The following is a 20,509-nucleotide window of genomic DNA, read 5'->3' on the forward strand; positions in this document are numbered from 1 at the left end:
AGGGCAAAAACAGGAACTTTTAATTGGCTTATCATCATCAACTGTCACTTTAGCGCGAGGCCCTGTGCAGTCGCAGACTTGGTACTTTCCATAGGGTACTTTCAGTAGCATTTAGCATTACCTCCCAAGCCTGAGCTAACTCGATCACGTTGAGCGGTGAGCGTGGTTTCAGATAGCCAGGCTCCTCAGCTCCACACACGCTCCGCCTCTTTGCCCATTTTCTGTTATCCGGCCCACTTTAGGCTTCAAAAATGCTCTTCAGAAACCTACGGGTGACGTCACGGACACTACGTCCATATTTTTTTACAGTCTATGGTTTCAACACACTACTAACTAACTCAACCAGGCCCCGCCCCTTTATTATGCGTATGAATTATTATAATGAGGAATATTGTGACGTGTTCATTCCCGGAAGAAACTCAAGACTACAATGGAGGCGTTTCAGGAGTTCAGAAACACTGACACTGATATAGAGAAGAAGGGACTTTGGAAACTTTGCTGAGCTTTTTCATGATTAAACAGCAACATTACACACTAAAGACAGATGAACATGGAAAAAACTGCATAATAGGTCCTCTTTGATCTATCATTTTAGTTTTTAATGAGTTATTTTTAGTTGCATTTGGCATGTAATGAATGTGATGACAAATATCATGTCCTTAATAGTAATGCCATGTCTGTTGATCGTTCCAGGCCAGCCTTCGCTGACCAACAGCCGTGATGTCAGCACCATGGACACACTCCCTCTGAGCGACAACTTCAACACCAGTTACTCTCGGCGGGAGGACGAGTACGAGGACCCCGCGTTGAGCTGCCCGACCGCATGCCTGGACGACGCCGCCCTGGAGAAGAAGATCATCTCAGAGCTGGTCCACAACAACCTGAGGCCTCGCAGGCTCAACCAAACCAGCTCGAAAACCCAACCCCGAGACCCGGCTCCACAGGACACCGGCGTGAGCGGAGACGGGGGTGTCGGGAACGAGGTCGAGGTCACAGTCGCTGATGCCGACACCCCCGCCCTCCCGGCCTCCGCCAGCCAAACGCTGGAGCTCCTCCTCCTCCACCCGAACGACCGGGACGCCCTGGACGCCCCGCTCCTGCCCCAGCGGACTCATTCACTCCTTTACTGCGCTCAGAAGGCGTCTCAGCGGGCCGTCAGGCCACAGAAGGACAGCAGAGAGTCTGAAGGAGAAGAAGAAGAAGAAGAAGAAGAGCGAAGAGAGGAAGACGACGCGCCCTCGCCGAATCACAGGGACTCGTACACAAGCATGCCTGATCTCAGAGACTCTCCGTCGTCCTCGGCTCCCGAATCCCCAGACCTCGGCAGCGGACGGGACGACGGTTCCCCCGCTCAAAGTGAACTCGAGGAACACTGTTACAAGAGCTTACCTGACCTGGGAGACGGGACTCGGGCGCTCTCCTACTATCAGATCAGCCGAGGAGGCGCTAGCGAGGGCTGTGGCGAACCCGCGAGCGATGGACAGATGCAGCTAATCACCAGCCTCTGAGACAACAATAGCCCTTTTCCTCTCGTTCAGGGGTGCGTTTCCCCAAAACATCGCTAGCCAAATGTGCTCGCAAGTTCTGTCGTTATCAGCAGTTCAACGAGTCGTGTTTCCCGAAACCATCGTTCTAACGAACATTCACAAACGTGTTTGAAACGTTTGTGTTGTGTTTGGAAGGACAGCCTCGAGCTGTGGTTAGAAGAAGAGTTTCTAGTTTTCATGAGTCCTTATCTTGAGCCAAATAAGCAAGCAGACATTCAGAACAACCTGTGTCTTTATTTAGAGAACATACAAATGTCATTTACGTCTTTTAGTTTGTCAAGAGATTTAAAGCGTTGTTTTTGAAGATTGTGCATGTGTGAACGAGCTCTAGTGTGTAAGAACGAGTCTATGACTGAATCTGGAAATAAAGCAAAATAACTGAGAAATAGTCCTCAGATGTCACGTCCGTAATTTATGGCAAAACATCCAGTAGTAATTTGATCTCAAATAGATTTATTAAAAGTAGTTATTACCCCATGACATCATTAACATGGTTGAACAACAAATTCGCGACAATATGGTTTTGGGAAACAGTCGTGACTCGCTAGTTGATTTCTTCAACTATGATAGTGAAGCAGTGAGTTACGTTGTTGTACGGGAAACACACCCCTGTCAGTCAGACGCTAACGACAGGAAGAGAGACACGTCAACGGCACAATGACTCTTTCTCACTTGTGTTTTGTGTTTTTTGTACCAGAACTGACGGTCTGGTCAAACTCGAGCAGAAAGTGTCAAGACTGGCGTCGTCCACGTCTGCCAAAAGCTTTGTACAGTATCATGTAAAAAAAGAAAAAAGAAACATGCCGATGTCTGATTTTTGTAGAACTTTGAAAACTCTCCTAGTCAGTTTGCAGGTGAGTTTTCCCTTCTTTGGAAATCCAGAATGAACGGAGAGAGAGAGAGAATTAAAAGAATTAATATCCCAGACTCAGGCCTTATATTTTCTGTATTGCACAAAGAACTGTTGTACGAATGACAACTAAAGAAAATATATTTTGCAGTACCAAGTGTAAAGACCCATGATCACCACATCTCCACTTGTGACTGATGTGTTCAGTTATGGATTTTACCATGAAAATTGTATTTTGCCAACATATATGTACAAAAAAAAGAAGCTTCCTTATTTTTTTAGCTTAACGGAAGCTGTGTCTTGCACAAATTTGGACTGAATTAGACTAATATGTAATTTCTTTTACTTAAAAAAAAAAAATGCTTTGACTTTGTCAGGGATCATAACATTCATGTGTCAACGCAATGTCTTATGAACAACATATCTCATTATTTGGCACTAAATAATTTATTGTATGAAGTATGGAAATGAAAAGGGTTGGAATGGAAGTAGGTGTGATGTAACACTGTTGATATTCATTTCAGTCTTTTCTAAGAGCCCATTGCAGATGTACATTCAACTGTTGTTTGATATTGAATAAATGTGAGAATTTTTTCTCGTTTGCAGATGTATCATTCTCATTCAGTGCGGCGTTAAACAAGCAAAATGATTTTGTTAGAAGTATGACAAATGAAAAGAAAAACTTGAATGATTACTTATTTGCAAGTTTTGTATTGTTTTTAGGGATGCACAATAAATCGTCCACCATATTGTTATTGGCCGATATATGTTCATTTTTAATGTTATCGGCCCGATAAGAAAATTTGGCCGATATTTTAAAGCCTATAAATTATGAATTATGGAGACACTTCAGATGTGCACTGTTCGCCATGATGGTTTTGAATTGCTTGAAATATGATTGAAATCACTTGAAAAAAGGAAAATACAGTTCAGTGCAACATGTGCAGCGCAAGTCTGTCATATCGGCTACATACAGTTATCATGAGAACACTATAATTTTGTGTTTGGGACATGAGACTTTTGTTTTTATAATCAGGCTCTCAAAAATTATATAAAAATTTGGATTTAGATTTATCGGCCAATATATCAGTTATCAGCTTTCAAATATAAAGAATTTTTATTTATTGTTATTGTTATTGTTTTTGGCCAGTTTTTGCAGAATGTTCATATCGGTGCATTTTTATTATATACTGTCAAGTCAGCATGAAACTCCATTCGTAACCCATTTTACTACACAGATGTGATGCATTTCAGAGGGAAAAACACTTTCTTCATCTGTCTAAATCTGGTATGGAATAAAAAGCTGGTGTATTTGATGGCTGATTTTGCCTTGTAAAGCTGCAACCTGCCTAAATCCAATTTGAAATCTTTCACTCTCACGTGAAATTCACAATCACATGGATTCATATTCATATATGAAATGACTGTATTTTGGCTGTGAAAACTTGCCGAACAATGGTAAATATGACCACAGCTTCAGAGATATTAAAAGTTCCAGTATGATGAACCGCACATTTCTGCCACAGTTCATGCAATCCCGACTATAACAGCAGTAAAGCTCAAAAGCTTAAACACAAAGAAACTGATCTCTTGCATTTTCCTTATTATGAATACATTAGCTAGCCTGGGAAAACCCCATCGAACTTCCGGCAAATTTAGATTTACTCTGCAAGTCAGTCTGGCCAAGAGCCCATTCAAGCCCATTTCCAATCTTTCCAAATCTTGGCACCAATCACAAACGTTGAGGCGGGCTTTACACGATGACGATCGCTCTGATTGGTTTTAGGTCTATCCAATTGCGCCCAGAGGCATTTGAGCGACGTCCGTTGGTGATGTCCCTTTGGAAATGGGCTGTGAATGAAGCTTCCCCAGACCCAGTTACGACTGAGAAGAGTCTGGTGTCAGCCAGGCTAGACATTAGCCAGAAAAGGACATGACATTTATTTATTTTTTGTTTTAATATTGATATTTTAATTCTGTAGGGTTATTCTGTATCTTGTTCTATGTTGTTTTGCCCAGTTTTTTAATAATATTCTTTTGGTAACACTTTACAATAAGGTTCATTAGTTAAATACCTTAGATAACATGAACTAAGAATGAACAGTACTTCTACAGCATTAATTAACCTTAGTTAATATTAATTTCAACATTCACTAATACATTATTAAAATCAAAGGTTGTATTTGTTAGCATTAGTTAATGCACTGTGAACTAACATGAACAAACAATGAACAGCTGGATTTTATTAACTAACATTAACAAAGATTAATAAATACTGTAACAAATGTATTGCTCATGGTTAGTTCATGTTCGTCAATACATTAACTAATGTTGACTAATTAACCTTATTGTAAAGTGTTGCAATTTTTTTTTTTTAATTCTTCACATTAAATGGCAGTGTTTAAAACTGACAAATCAGAGCCTACACTTTCTATCTACGTCATATTCAAACCAGTGATGAACTACAGCACATGACGTGAAGGGACAAAACCTTTTTTTTTTTTACAAATTAAGAATTAAATGTAGTTACATTGTGGAAATAATGAACTCTTTCTCCATCAGCATTTTATTTTTAAGTTTACATTTTTTATCATATTCACAAAACTTTCATGGCCGCCAGAATATTTTTGTTGTATGAGCAGTCAATAGTCAACCTTTTTTTTCTTTTTTTTTTTTTTTAAATGATGTTTTATAAACAAAGTTCGGGAGGAGCACGTTCAAATAATCAATCCAATCTACTCGTCATCAAACAATTATGTCTACCCTAATCAGCATGACAAGAAGTATATATATATCCACTCTGTCAACTCACCTAACATTCCTTGACAGTTTTCCAGCATTTGGTCCTGCCCATTTGTTGTAATGTCAGAGATCGAAGTCGAACTCTTCCCGTCTGATGACGACGCCCTCGCTGCCCAGGATCCATCGCAGTTTCCCAGCACTGCAACGAGCTCCCAGGCTCAACAGGACACCGCAGCTGAACCTCCAGCTACATCGCGAGGCCGCCGGCCTAGCCGAGCCGCTTCCCGTACCCCGAGGCGCCATGGCTTGCCCTCACCTCCACCATCAAGATTTCCACCACCATCTCCAGCTTCATCCTACACTTCAGCACAACCGACCATTCCTGCAATAGAAAAATGGACAGTATTGGGATTGAGACAAGTGCTAATCAGCGCTGATGTTCATTTTTCCAGGAGAATGAATAAAGCACAACTGTACAACCTGTTTGTTTCACTCCAGTCTGCTTTCCCGTCTCCAAAATCCACAAAAAAGGCACGTTCCCAGAAAACTCCTACTCCCTCTCGCGCAGGGCCCAGTTTTCCGCGAGCGTCAGGCGCAGCAGGCCTTCAGCTAGCTTGAGCCGCGCCCCAGATTCCGCCGCCGCTGCCAGGCCCCAGTCTCCTCTCCGCTCCGCCGAGCTACAGACCGCAGCTTTCTCCAGCACCGCGCCCCACGTCTCAACGCCATTTCTAAACGAAACAGCCGGCAGCGTGAGTATGCTTCCACCAACGGCGCAGGCTCAGCTACCATATAATTTTCCTGTCTCTTTTTCCAACTCGTTCCCCTGTCCGTGGCCTGCAGCCCCACCTCCAGACTCTAGCGCGAGGCTGCCTCAGCTAGAGTCGCAGGCCCAGACACCATTTCTACCTCCCCAGCTCCCTTTCTTTCCCACCTTTTCTGTTCCTCCACAAGCTCCAGGGGTCGATCCAAGTGTGAGGTTGCCTCCACAAACGGCCCCGGCCCCGGGGTTTTTTCCTCCTAACTTTTTCTCAAAATCGTTCTCCTTTCACTCTGTTTTCCGCAACGCCGTTGCCCGTCCCGCCGAACGCTACAGCTGTGGAACCGCCCCCTGTTGCCAGTAACATCAGAGCTCAGATCCTCACAGGTGTGGATATCGATTTATCTTCCCTTCTCTCTTTACTTCCTCCCTCTGTCTCAAACCGTCAAATCGACTGCGGCGATTTTGAAGTCACCCTCAAAAACCCACTTAATAATTCATCCCGCATTCTTTCGTTCTCTGAATTTGCTATTGCTTTCAGCCGTTATAGCGAAATAATTTGTGCCGCACTACCGCACAGGAGAAGAGAGTTAAACGATTATCTCGCGATAATCGCAGAACTCGCACTATCATACGGAGGAACCCATTTCTATACTTACCATAAATTGTTCTCTGCAAAGTGCGCCGTCCGCGTAGCCCAGTGGAACCAGTGCCCTTACTGGGGCGCCCTAGACACAGAACTACACAATTGAGTGTTCCTAGGCTGCCGTAACATATCCTGCGCGGTTTGCAGATCCGTTTCTCACTCCACCACAGCTTGTCCCTTGATTAACCATCCTCCCCGCCCAGATCCATCACCAGCTGAAAAATCAACCAGTTACGTCCCACGGCCAGCAAACATCAATTTCAACGACTCCGATTCCAAAAGAAGAAATTTCTCATCCAACAGTCAAGTTTGCAATAACTTCAACTCAGGACGTTGCACACGTCAACGCTGCCGTTATTTGCATATTTGCAGCTATTGTGGCGGCGCTCATGCCTGCACTATATGCCCTGTTAAAAGGTCCGTAAATAAAGATTCAAAAAATTACTTGTCGACTCCTGTGAATATTTCTCGTCTGTCTACTGAATTGTCCCACCACCCCAACACTGATTTTACCAACTATTTACTGTCTGGTCTCGAGCACGGTTTCAAACCCGGCGTTGAAAGCCTCCCCACTCAAAGTATCATATGTGATAATCTCCAGTCCGCTCTCGCTGAACCCGACTCAGTCGACATCCTGATTAAAAAAGAAATCGAATCAGGCTTTATGATTGGTCCTTTCAACAATCCTCCTTTCGTGTGTTTCCGCATCAGCCCCATTGGAGTGGCTACCAGAAAATTTTCAGGCAAGAAACGCTTAATAATCGATCTCTCAGCCCCACACAACTCCCCGTTTCCAAGCATAAACAGCCTTATTTCGCTGGAACAATTTTCTCTTAATTACCATACCATTGACCAAGCTATAACCTTGATTAAAGACGCAGGTTACGGCGCCTGGCTTGCTAAAGTCGACATCACCTCTGCTTTTAAAGTTATGCCCATTCACCCAGATTCATGGCATTTGTTCGGCGTACGCTGGCAAGAAAAATTCTACTTCGCTGTCCGTTTAACTTTTGGCTGCAAAAGCAGCCCCAAGATTTTCGACATGCTATCAGAAGCCATTTGTTGGATTCTTTCCAATAACTACTCAATACCCTACTTAATTCACCTATTAGATGATTTCCTAATCATCTCACCGCCTGACCTTGTCCCAGCCGCGCATCTTCTCACAGTCCAAAAAGTCTTCGCTGAGCTCGGGATTCCAATCGCCCAAGACAAAACCTTGGGTCCAGCCACATCCATCGAATTTCTGGGCATTAATTTGGACTCCGTTAACTTCCAGGCCTCACTACCCAAAGAAAAAAAAAAAAAATCGACAGGATTATTCTGGTCGCATCCACCCTCCTAGAAAATCCACATTGTTCTAAACGAGAGCTACTATCTCTGCTCGGCCACCTAAACTTTGCGATGCGCATTATCCCGCAAGGCCGCCCTTTCATCTCACATCTCCTCTTCCTCGCATCATCAGTGCACGCGCTGGAGGACCAAATCTCCCTAACTACTTCATGTTGCAATGAGCTCAGTTTATGGATAACTTTCCTTAAACAATGGAACGGCCTGTCCTTTTTCTATAATGATCTGATTTCTCTCCCTGAGGATATCCAACTGTTTACTGACGCAGCTCCCTCCATTGGTTTCGGAGGGTATTACCAAGGCCGTTGGTTCGCGTCTACATGGCCCGCCCAGCTGTTAGACTCACCGCAGTCACTAACATCCTCAGCGCTGTTCGAGTTGTATCCTCTAGTGGTAGCAGCTTTCCTGTGGGGTAAAGAATGGTCAACAAACAGCATAATGGTACACTGCGACAACGAAGCAACTGTGCATTGCATCAATAAAGGCCGGTCAAATTCCCACGCACTAATGCCTCTCCTAAGACGCCTCATTTGGATCGCAGCTTGCGATCAATTCATTTTAACTGCAAAACATGTTCCAGGTTCCAGAAATCAAATAGCTGACTCTCTCTCTCGTTTTGCTTTCCAGAAATTCAGGCTGCTGGCACCAGATGCGGACCCATTTCCAACCCCAGTACCTCACTATTCAGAGCTGATATTCCCATAAACCACCCATTGAAACTACTTCTCGATGCCTCTCTTAATTCCATTCTTCAAGCCGTTTCACCCAGCAACCTCCATTCCTACTTAACCGCATGGAAGTGTTTTCAGTCTTTTCACTTCATATACAAGCTGCCTTTTCCAAATTTTTCTCTGCTCACCATCACTTCATTCATAACCTATCTCGACAGCATCAAGAACCTCAAGGCCGGCTCCATCAAGGGTTATCTAAGCGGAATCCAATTCTTCCACAAACTCCTTTTTGGTTCACCCTCCACAGAGATAGCAAATTCTCAGACATCAATGCTCATCAAAGGTATCCAAAAAACCCAACCCACCCGCCCAGATGCCAGGAAACCTATAACGTTAGACATACTCACTAAATGCATCTCCACCCTCCGCAGAGGTTACCATTCCACCAACACGGCCCGCACACTGGACGCTATGTTCATTTTGGCTTTTTTCGGTTTTCTAAGATGCTCAGAACTCACCATCACTTCCAGCTTTAACCCAAAAATTCACCCCACAACAACAGATCTATCAGTGCTAGACAACGAAACCATCTCCTACTTCATTAAGCAAAGTAAGACAGATCAAACCAGGAAAGGCCATTTCATATATATTTTCAATCTCTCATCACCAATCCAACCATACCAAACTCTCTCAGCCTACTTGCTTTTCAGGAATTCACAGTCTAAATCCCCTTCTGACCCACTTTTCGCAGACGACTCCAACCGCCCTGTTACACGTTTCTGGTTCCAAAAACACCTTAAATCCGTTTTGCTCCTTTCAGGCATCCTAGCAGACCACTTTTCCAGCCATTCTATTCGCATAGGCGCAGCAACCACAGCTGGTCAAAAAGGCCTCTCTCAGCAGCAGATCCAATCACTTGGCCGTTGGTCATCGGAAGCCTTCAAAAGTTACATCCGCTCAAACCGCTTCCATATCAAAGCAGCCCAACGAACCCTCATCAGCTAATTCCTTTCCAACTCCTCATACACCCAACCCTACAGGCTACCACTCCTGCAGGAGCCATTCCCATCCTACCTCGCTTTTCTGCCACAGCAATGCTATTTCCGTTCCAGCCGGAGCTCAGATCTCCGTCCCACTCACCTTTCAGATCTCAGTTGAAAGCAAGTCATTCCCAACACCACAGCAGCATCACCTCTTCCTCCAACAGGAGCCCCTTTTTCCACCCAACTGGCTCTAGTTAGTTAAAAGCAAGTTAACCAAGTCCACCACAGCTAATCTACTCCACTCCCGCAGAAGTTCTGTCACTCCGTCCAAACTTATTCCACTTCTGCAGCAGTGTCTTCTACTTCGCTCCCGCAGGAGCTCCATTACTCCGTCTAAACTTTCTCCACTGCCGCAGCAGTGTCATCTACTCCGCTCCCGCAGGAGCTCCATTACTCCGTCTAAACTTGCTCCACTGCCGCAGCAGTGTCATCTACTCCGCTCCCGCAGGAGCTCCATTACTCCGTCTAAACTTGCTCCACTGCCGCAGCAGTGTCATCTACTTTGCTCCCGCAGGAGCTCCATTACTCCGTCCAAACTTGCTCCACTGCCGCAGCAGTGTCATCTCCGCTCCCGCAGAAGCTCAGTTCTATGTCCAAAATTGTTTTGGATATTTAAAAGCAAGTTGAAAGCAAGTTTGGTCCACTGCCGCAGCAGTGTCATCTACTCCGCTCCCGCAGGAGCTCCATTACTCCATCTAAACTTGCTCCACTGCCGCAGCAGTGTCATCTACTTTGATCCCGCAGGAGCTCCATTACTCCGTCCAAACTTGCTCCACTGCCGCAGCAGTGTCATCTCCGCTCCCGCAGAAGCTCAGTTCTATGTCCAAAATTGTTTTGGATATTTAAAAGCAAGTTGAAAGCAAGTTTGGTCCACTGCCGCAGCAGTGTCATCTACTCCTCTCCCGCAGGAGCTCCATTACTCCGTCCAAACTTGTCCACTGCCGCAGCAGTGTCATCTACTCTGCTCCCGCAGGAGCTTAGTTCTATGTCCAAATAATTCAGATATTTTTAAAGCTTTTGAAAAGCAAGTTTGGTCTACTGCAGCAGCAGCATCTCCTCCTCTACTGCTGGAGCTCCGTTCCCCGCAGCAGTGTTTACCCTTCCGTCCTTTTGCTATCAGCTAGTTGGATAGCAAGCCAAAGTAAGTTTGATCCACTGCCGCAGCAGTGTCAATTCTAGAGCTAGTTCTCCATCAACTTGCTTTCACTGCAGTGGTTATTCCATTCTCCTCCGCTTCCGCAGAAGTACATCACATATGACCATCCCCAGCCTACCACCTTAGAGGCACACCCATCTGACGCCATGTTAGCTTTTCACTCTGCAAGTTTTGGGGGGGTCACCAACATCATCATGGCGGCTATCCGGCATTTATTTGCAGCTTTTGGGGGGAGTACTCTGGGTTCGGGCCGAATACCGAGCCCGGAGCCCTCTCCTCGGACAGCACGCCAAATACGCATTTATTCTATCTGACTTATTTGTAAGTGTGAACTAGTGAAATTATGTTTTATAAACAAAGTTCGGGAGGAGCACGTTTAAATAATCAATCCAATCTACTCGTCATCAAACAATTATGTCTACCCTAATCAGCATGACAAGAAGTATATATATATATCCACTCTGTCAACTCACCTAACATTCCTTGACAGTTTTCCAGCATCCCTCCACCACCCCGACTCCTCACTCTTGGCTCAATCTTTTACAGCCAGGAATACGGGGGGAGTACTCTGGGTTCGGGCCGAATACCGAGCCCGGAGCCCTCTCCTCGGACAGCACGCCAAATACGCATTTATTCTATCTGACTTATTTGTAAGTGTGAACTAGTGAAATAAACATTTTGGGAAAAAAGCTAAGAAAAACGCGTTTTCGTCAAAAATCGTCTGGATGGGATTCAGAACAATGCTCCACACTGCATTTGTGAATGATTTGAGGTGTTGAGACTTGAGTGTGTGCAAAATGAAGCTGAACGCAGAACATATACCCCTGGTTTCACAGACAGGGCTTAAGACTAGTCCTAGACTAAAATGTAAGTCTGAGCTGTTTCCACTGAAATAAACTTGCACTGACTGATCTTAAAAATATATCAGTGCCTTTTTAGTTTTAAGATGCACATCGGTAATGTTTTTTTTCTAAGCATGTTTATAAAAATTACTTAAATGTCCTAATTGATCTATGGTCTAATCCTGGCTTAGTCTAAGCCCTGTCTGTGAAACTGGGCCTAGGTGTACCTGAGCCTTGAGTATCTTCTTCTTAAAGGACAAGTTCGGTATTTTACACTTAAAGCCCTGTTTACAGATCGTTTCTGATGAAATAGAACGGTTAAGATTAAAATGTGGACACATGCTGCTGTCCCGAGAATTGTAGGTTTATTTCGCTTTCCCCCCCACCTACACAATGGCAGCCTATGGGCACTGGAACAATCCTTCATAAAACGCATTAAACTTTCGTTTACAAAGACGTGAAACTCACCGAGTGGTCAGGGGTGTTCAATGATATGCTCACAAAAAAATCGCTGCAAAAGATGCTTTCCAACAGGTGTTTTACCATTCGTTGTAAAACTGTGGATCTATTTTTCCAAACGTCTCACACCCGCAGATTCTTCCGTTGAGAGCTTGAATAATAAATACTCCAGCCCAGTTGGTGGCGATAATGCACCTTTGCCAATTACAAGCAAACCACTGGCATTTAATTGAATACACAGAAGAAGCAGAAGAAGAAGCGGCGGAGTAATACCGTACCGCACACAGCCCATTCAATTCAAGTCAATGGAGGAGACAAAAACTACGATAAAACCTGTTGGAAAGCATCTTTTGCAGCGATTTTTGTGTGAGCATATCAGTGAACACCCCTGACCACTCGGTGAGTTTCACGTCTTTGTAAACGAAAGTTTAATGCGTTTTAGGAAGGATTGTTCCAGTGCCCATAGGCTGCCATTGTGTAGGTGGGGGGGAGAAGCGAAATATACCTAAAATTCTCGGGACAGCAGCATGTGTCCACATTTTAATCTCAACCGTTCTATTTCATCAGAAACGATCTGTAAACAGGGCTTTAAGTGTAAAATACCGAACTTGTCCTTTAAAGGGATACTTCAGGATTTAGCATTAAGCTTTGTATTAGTAGAAAACCTGTAGTATTTTTGAATTACCATGCTTTCCACCCTCATATCCCCCTGAGACAAGAGATTTATGTATTTTTTGTCTGGAAAAAATCCTCCGATGACGCAAAAATCGTCATTTTGCGTCATCGGAGGATTTTCTGGCCAGAGGCTAGAGACTACAGCCAGTAGAAGGCGTTGTTCCGCATGTTTTCAGCCCGCCCATAGGAGGTGGGATCTCACTCACAGAATGTACACAGTATCAGCCGTCTTTCTTTGGAAGCTAAGCTAGCAGGCTCTTGTTCTGTGGAGAAAGCTGAATAGTAGGAGAAAGCTGAGTAAGTAGGGGTTACCATCCTCCTTTTCCCGGACTTGTCCGGCAGTCGAGATTGTTCAAAATGTACGGGATTCAGCTTTTGCGTTCTGCGGTCACCATTCACTGTTTACATGCACACCTTTTGTTTCAATCTAACTGAATTCATTCCGATTGGTGAATCTGAATGTAGTGTTTACATGAACGCTAAACAAGTGATCGGTTGATGTGCGTTTTACCATTGCTAAGAAAATTCCCGCTCCTCCGTGAGAGATGCGAGACCCGGCGCGTCTCAGTAATGACGCCACCGGCCTCGCGCCGTTCTCCCGCGGCCGTCAGCCTCGTCCTGCTCGCCACAGTAAACATAATGAATGAATGGCGACTGTAGAACGCAAAAGCCGAATCCCGGACATTTTGGGCGATCTCTAAATCCCTGGCAAACTCATCACGTAGGCTAGCCTTGTTGTTTGTTTTCAACTGCGCTCCCTTACCGGTAGGCGTGGCCCCCTAAGGCAGCGAAGCAAGTGCATTCTGGGAGTTGTTGTCTTTCATCCACATAAGCCAAAAATACATTTTCTGGGTTTTCTCAGTCTAGAAAGCTCCAAATTAAAAAATTTCTTCACATTTCTTCTACTTAAATGACCTATTTTAAATACACATTCATCTTCCCAGAGGTGAAGTATCCCTTTAACTACATGTGCTTCCTCAAACTTGAACTGAACACCTGATCAGCACCTGAAAGTGCAGCTCTTCAGCCATGAGTCTCTGATGTGAGAGCAAGTGTGCTCCTGCACTGAACACACACAGACAACAGCTGACGAGAACATCCACTGCCAAATCTACTGATGTACTGATGTAGACAACTGTCTCAGTACTGTCAGACTCCATCCGCATGTGAAATCACAGAGCAAATGAGAGAAAAGCTTTGAAAGCTATGAACACAAACAGGATTATGTGCCATTAGGCAGACCAGATGACCAACAAACCACAAGCCATGACAGCTTTGCACCGGGACCTTTGACCCAAGACAAGCTCTTCTTGGACAGTCTCTCCTCAAAGGCCTGAGATCCTAAGAGCGTGACATGAGGTGTCTCTCCATCAACTCCTTTAACAGAAACCACTAGACTTCTTGTATCAGGACATTTATCACTTAACTCGATCTCTCTCCCGCCTTTGAGAGTCCTGAAAACACAGTGTTAGGGGTGAAAAACTAACGCAGGGCTTGTTGTAACACACATGGTTTAAAACTTTTCACACGTGCCAGCATTACGAAACTGAGTGTCTTTACTAGTTGCCATATCAACACTTTATAGAGACAAAATGCACCAAAATTCTGAAATCTTATTTTTTATATTATCTGATAAAGGATATCATATTTATTTATCCATAGCAAAAGTAAATTTCTTACTTATGTTAATTTTTCATCTCTATTTTTTGTGTTTATATACAATGAGACAAATCTGATATTATTTTAATCTTATATCTGTTATTTAACAGTTTAAAGGAGACATATCATGCTTTTAAATCGTTCCTTTTTACATATAAATCATACATTTGTAGTCTATATAAAGCGGAACTGCAATGCTTGGGTCTGAATTCCTCATTATTATAGCTCCACAGGCCCCTTTTCTACCCCTTTTCTGGTGTGCGTCTGAGAGCAACTCGTTTTGGTGCGGTCTCTTTAAATACAATTGAGACACTTCATACCCCGCCCCCTCTCCAGGTTGCAGAGGTAACACTCGGTTCAACTCCACCCCGTTCGGCCATTTTTGTAGTTTGATAGCAGAGATACGATTATCTAGCGGCACAGAAACTTTTTATTCACACGTTATTAACAAAATGTCAACAACGGAAGACTTGTCCAGCCAGCCTTACATGTTCGAGCCAGAGTTGGAGCCGGAGCGAGATGAAAATGAAGACGACGAACCTGCAGAACAACGTCTTCATATGGATGTATCGCAATGGTGTGTTACTGTATTTACACATGAAACTTTGGTCTTCCGACCTTTTACCACCGTGTCGATTTATTTTGATTAATATGTGCGAGGGAGAGAGAGCAAGACAGCGTCTAGTTTGGAGACGGTGTCTTGTTTACATTTTCGCCTGGCTCCGAAGAGAGAGAGAGTGCGTGCGCGCGACCGGGTCTCTCTCTCTCTCTGCTCGTTCTTTCAGTTAAACATGCGCCCTGTCCATGGCCCTGTCACAAGCGCGGCAGTTCATCTACATTAGACGGTGTAATGAAGCGTGTGGGTTACTACATCCAACAACCGAACATTTTAACTTACCCTCTCGTAACTTCTGCATCTTTTAGCTTGGACTACAAAATTGCAGCGAGAAATAAAAATGGCGGATTGCTCGAAGTGTTGGGCTGGAAGTCAATGTCCTTATTTGGCAGTTCCGCTGCAAATACTGTGACGTAATAGTTCACAAAACGTCATAGAGCAGTGGTTCTCAACTCCAGTCCTCGGGACCCGCTGCTCTGCACATTTTGTATGTCTCCCTTATTTAACACACCTGAATCAGATCATCAGCTCGTTAAGAGAGACTCCATGAACTGAACTGAGTGTGTCAGATAAGAGAGACATACAAAATGTGCAGAGCAACGGGTCCCGAGGACTGGAGTTGAGAACCACTGTCATAGAGAACAGAAAAAATCGGAACAAGTTGAAAAATAAGACCAAAACAGAATATAAAGATATCAACGAAGCACCTGAATAGAATAATTTCAACTTTTCTGTACTTCTAAACACTCCAAATATACTACAAAATGCATTTAAGGGCTAAAAAAGTGGATTTAGCATGATATGTCCCCTTTAATGCTGATCTGACCAGCAGAAAGCACTCGCTCGGTTTAAACCCCAGTTGTGCAGGCGGGGCATGTTGTCACACTGCGTTACAATGAGCCCCTATTAGAAATATGATATTCTATTCTATACTTTTATGAATTCTATTGAGAAACCATAAGAAAAATCAATGTTAAGAGTCAATGTTAAAAAAAAAAAACATTGTTGCATTAATTATTAAAAAAAATGCCATTATTTTATTCACTCTCCAAATCTAATCTTCCACGTACTATACCATTCTGAAATATTAAGGATATCAACTTGGGCAATTTATCCTCACTATAGCCTTCCCAGTGCCGACAGTTCAGCTGCTCTGCTCCTCAGCTCTGGAACTCAGTAATACTGATTCCCTCTCACATTTACACATACTGCAGTGTGTACAAGGTTTTTGGGCCACTCCTCTTCTGGTTTGTACAGAAACTTGGGACCTTCTATCCATCGGTTTTTCTTAATAAAATCTCCAGCCCTCCTTCCTCTGGATGCATCATCAGCTGGATTCTCTTTTGAGCCAACATATCGCCACTGTGATGTCTTTGTGCTTTCTCTGATAATAGAGACTCTGTTCGCAACAAAAGTATGAAAACGCTTGTCCTCATTCATGACATACTTGAGCACAGATGTGCTGTCTGTCCAAAAGACAGATTCTTGCAACTGGAGCCTCAACTCTTTCTTTAACATCAGGTCAACACGAACAGCAAGCACAGCAGCAGTTAACTCCAAACGGGGAACAGTGATGACCTTTAAAGGTGTTACTCTGGCTTTGCCCATGAGGAAGGCAACATGAATGTCACCGTTGCTATTCTGGATTCTAAGGTAAGTGACCGTGCCATACCCCTGTTCACTTGCGTCAGAAAAATTATGAAGCTGAGCATTTATGCAAGACCCACAGCTTATGGGCTTAACGCATCTCTCAACTTTGAATTCAGACAGTGCATTCAGCTCCTTCAACCACCTTGTCCAGTCACGCAAAATGTCGTAGGGCACAGTCTCATCCCATCCGAAATTCCTCCGACATAACTCCTGTAGCATGATCTTAGCAGGCAGCACAACTGGTGCCAAAAATCCAAGTGGATCATATACTGAACTGGAAACTGATAACATCCCACGTCTTGTGCAGGACTTCTCCTGGACCTCCATTTTGAACTTAAATGAGTCAGTCTCAGCACACCACAGCAATCCAAGTGCTCTCTCAACCGGCAGGCTGTCCCTGTCCAGATCCAGCTCCTTCCACTCTTTGGCTCGGTGCTCCTCGGGAATGGTTTGCAGGACAGTGCGCTTGTTGCTACTCCATTTTGTCAGAGTGAAACCTCCTCGCTGACAAAGAATGGAAAGATCATTAACTAAACAAACTGCTTCATCTTCAGAAGCCACACTCTTAAGGCAATCATCTACATAGAAGTTTTCTTTGAGAGTTTGAACAACCTCTTCTCGGAACTCAGATTGATGATCATCGGCTGTTTTTCTCAAAGCAAAGGCAGCACAACTCGGAGAAGAGACAGCCCCAAAGAGATGGACATTCATGCGAAACACTGCCACTTCTTTTGTAAAATCTCCGTTCTGCCACCACAAAAAACGGATAAAGTCCCGGTCCTCTTCTGCCACCCAAACCTGATGAAACATTGATTGTATGTCACCCATGACCGCTACAGACTCCTGCCTAAACCTCAAGAGGACTCCAATCAATGTGCTTGTGAAATTGGGACCTTGTAAAAGGACTTGATTCAAAGATGTTCCATTGAATGCAGCACCACAATCAAAAACCACCCGCAAGTTCCTCTTCTTGGGATGACGTACACCATGGTGAGGAATGTACCACACCTTTCCGCTCTCACGTTTAAGCTGATGAGTGGGCACTTGCTCTGCATATCCATTTTTGATCATTTCATTTACAAATGATACATACTCCTGATGAAACTGATCATCTCTCTGGAATCTCCTCTTCAATCCAAGTATCCGCTGTTTTGCCACAGAGAAATTGTTAGGAAGATACACATTTTCTTTTTTAAAGGGTAACTTCAAGGTATAATGGTTGTCCTGAAGCTTGGCAGAACTCTCTGCAATCTCCAAAAATCTAATATCCTCTCTTGACAATCCTTGCTCTTCTGCAGCTCTTTCATTGAAGTCATGGTTGTATTGTTTAAACAACATCTCTTCCAATCTACACACAGAAATCCTGTTAACCACTGCAGAACAGTCTTCAGCCTCAAAGCTACCTGCATGCAAAGGACCATTGATGACCCAACCTAATGCCGTTCTCATAGCATAAGGGCCATTCCCATGGCTGTTTATGACTTCCCAAGGCTCTAACATCTTAGGAGCGTTGTTTCCAATCAACAAATCAACGTTAGCCATTATGCGGGGAACTTTAACCTTTGCCAGGTAAGGCCACTTAGACAAATCTCCTTTAGACACAATGTTGTCAGAACTTACAGGCATTTGTTTCTGTGTGAGCGTTTGTGGGAGCTGATAGAAGATGTTACCATCAATACCAGACACTTCCAAACCTGAGAGTGCGTATGCTGATACAACTCTTTCCTGTCCCATAGTTTGTAACAGAAATTGAGTTCCTCTACCAGAAAGATTAAGCTGCTGCATAAGACTTTCAGTACAAAAAGTCGCAGAACTGCCAGGATCCAGGAATGCATACGTCTGGATTATCTGATCTCCTTTACTGGCCTTGACTTGAACTGGTAAGATAGAAAGCAGACAGCGATCTTTTCCGGCCCCTGTATGACCACATGTTTCGGCAGATCCTACGAACTTGCATGCATCCGCCTCCTCTGAATTGGCCGTATATCTGTCAACATGAAGCACAGTGGGATGGTGCCGACTACATATCCTACAAGTCAACCGTTTGTCACAATTACGACTCATGTGCCCAGCATTTAAGCAACCAAAACAAAGCTCTTTCTCCTTTAGAAAGTCCATCTTTTCCCTTTGCTTCTTCCTTTTGAATTGTTGACAGTACTCCAGGACATGATGCTTAGCACACCACACACATAATGGAATCACTTTAGATTTGTTTGGTGGCAATTCTGTCCTCATATTCTTAGAGGTTTCACCAGATTCCACTGGTGCAATGTTAGTGGCAAAGATGTTTCCCTTAACTCTGCCTTCTGGACATAGCCTTGGTCGATTAACAGGTCTTGTGATAGTTGGCAGATCCCTAATGTCACCAAACAAAGGATCCATTAGGATGCCCACCTGTCTTTCAATAAAATTCACAAGATCTTTGAACAAAGCTCTACATTGAGTATTTTCCAGAATATTATGTGCGACAGTTCTCCACCGCTCTCTGATCTTGAAAGGCAATTTACACATAATAGCTCTCATATTGCTTGGCATATCTAACTCCTGAAGGTATTGCAATTCCTCATTGACGTTGCAACAACCACGCAGAAAAAGGGCATACGATTGCAAAGCATTGACATTCTCGCCTTTTATTGCGGGCCAAGACAAGGCTCTTTCCAGATAAGCAGTGGCAATCTTGTACTTATTGCCAAAATGTTCTTGCAACAACTGTTTTGCCTTAGCATATCCAAGGTCCGGAGTCATGTGCAGGCAACTACGTACCAACTCTTGTGGCTGCCCCCTGGTGAACTGTTCCAAGTAATATAAACAATCACTACCGCTTGTCTTCTCCTCCACTCCCTTTTCAAATGCTCTGATAAACGAAACATACTGAAAAGGATCTCCATCAAATAAAGGTATATCTCTGGCTGGTAAAGAGGAACAACGTTGCTGTTGGACAAGAGCTGATGTTATTTCATTTTGCCTTTGCATTATAGTGCCAATGTCACCATACTGACTCTGCATTTGTGGCCGAAGAATTATTTCAGATGGTTGTTGTCCATGTTGAACTGATGTGGGTCGAGGAATCATTTCAGATGCTTGTTGTCCATATTGAACTGATGTGGGTCGAGGAATCATTTCAGATGCTTGTTGTCCATATTGAACTGATGTGGGTCGAGGAATCATTTCAGATACAAAAGGTCTATGAGGTTGAACTGATGTGTCTCCTAATGCATGCTGGGAATTCCACCTTTCTGAGTCCATACATTCATGCCAAGGCTGCTGACGAATTTCCTGATATGGCACAGAAGACATCAAAGAGGGATCCACTGCTGGTACTTTATTTGCAGTTTTGCTACAGCCAACAAGTTCAAACTCCTCTGCCATTGGATTTAAGATGGTTGCAGATGCTTTCCCTTCTTCCTTTTCCAATTGAGACTTCACAACATGAGAGGCATTAGAAACACTGCGACTTTCAGCGGCCTTTAGAACTGCAAGTTTAGCATTGGATTCTAATAGCATTGCTTTTAGTTCCAGTTGCTCCTTTTTCCTCTTAATCATCTGCTCTTGTTCCTCCAAGTCCTGTCTTTCCTTTAAAGCTGACATACGAGCAAGCAGTGCAGCCTTATTTGCCTCAGCTATAATTCTGGCAGAAGAAACACTACTGCTTGTACTCATTTTACTTGGATGTCTACTACCAACATTTGAAATACTATCATCTGGATTGACCCCATCAACATTGTCATTCATGACCTCAGTTGTAGTAATTTCAACATTTTCATTACATGATACCCACATTTTGATTTCAGAAATAAAATCATTATTTACAATCATTTTTGCCTTAAACCATGTGTCATGTTTTTC

The 20,509-nt window shown here is 43.7% G+C and overlaps 2 protein-coding genes across 9 annotated transcripts in view; both read left to right on the forward strand.

Annotated features, from left to right (window-relative positions):
• Positions 1 to 3,000, forward strand: part of adgrl2b.1 (adhesion G protein-coupled receptor L2b, tandem duplicate 1) — a 124,020-nt gene extending 121,020 nt beyond the window's left edge. For 4 of the 8 annotated variants that reach the window (XM_079876248.1, XM_079876250.1, XM_079876249.1 and 1 more), the window contains one exon: positions 694 to 2,990. In XM_079876248.1, coding sequence (XP_079732374.1) covers positions 694 to 1,508 — 815 coding nt within the window. In that variant the 3' untranslated portion in view covers positions 1,509 to 2,990. Of the gene's footprint in view, positions 1 to 693 lie in introns of all 8 variants that reach the window. The other 4 variants (XM_079876252.1, XM_079876253.1, XM_079876254.1 and 1 more) reach the window with 2 other exon arrangements.
• Positions 1 to 20,509, forward strand: part of LOC307161663 (NLR family CARD domain-containing protein 3-like) — a 339,467-nt gene that overhangs the window by 253,414 nt on the left and 65,544 nt on the right. The window lies entirely within an intron of this gene.

Source organism: Squalius cephalus, assembly GCF_949319135.1.
Source record: "Squalius cephalus genome assembly, chromosome: 7".
Taxonomy (NCBI): Eukaryota; Metazoa; Chordata; class Actinopteri; order Cypriniformes; family Leuciscidae; genus Squalius; species Squalius cephalus.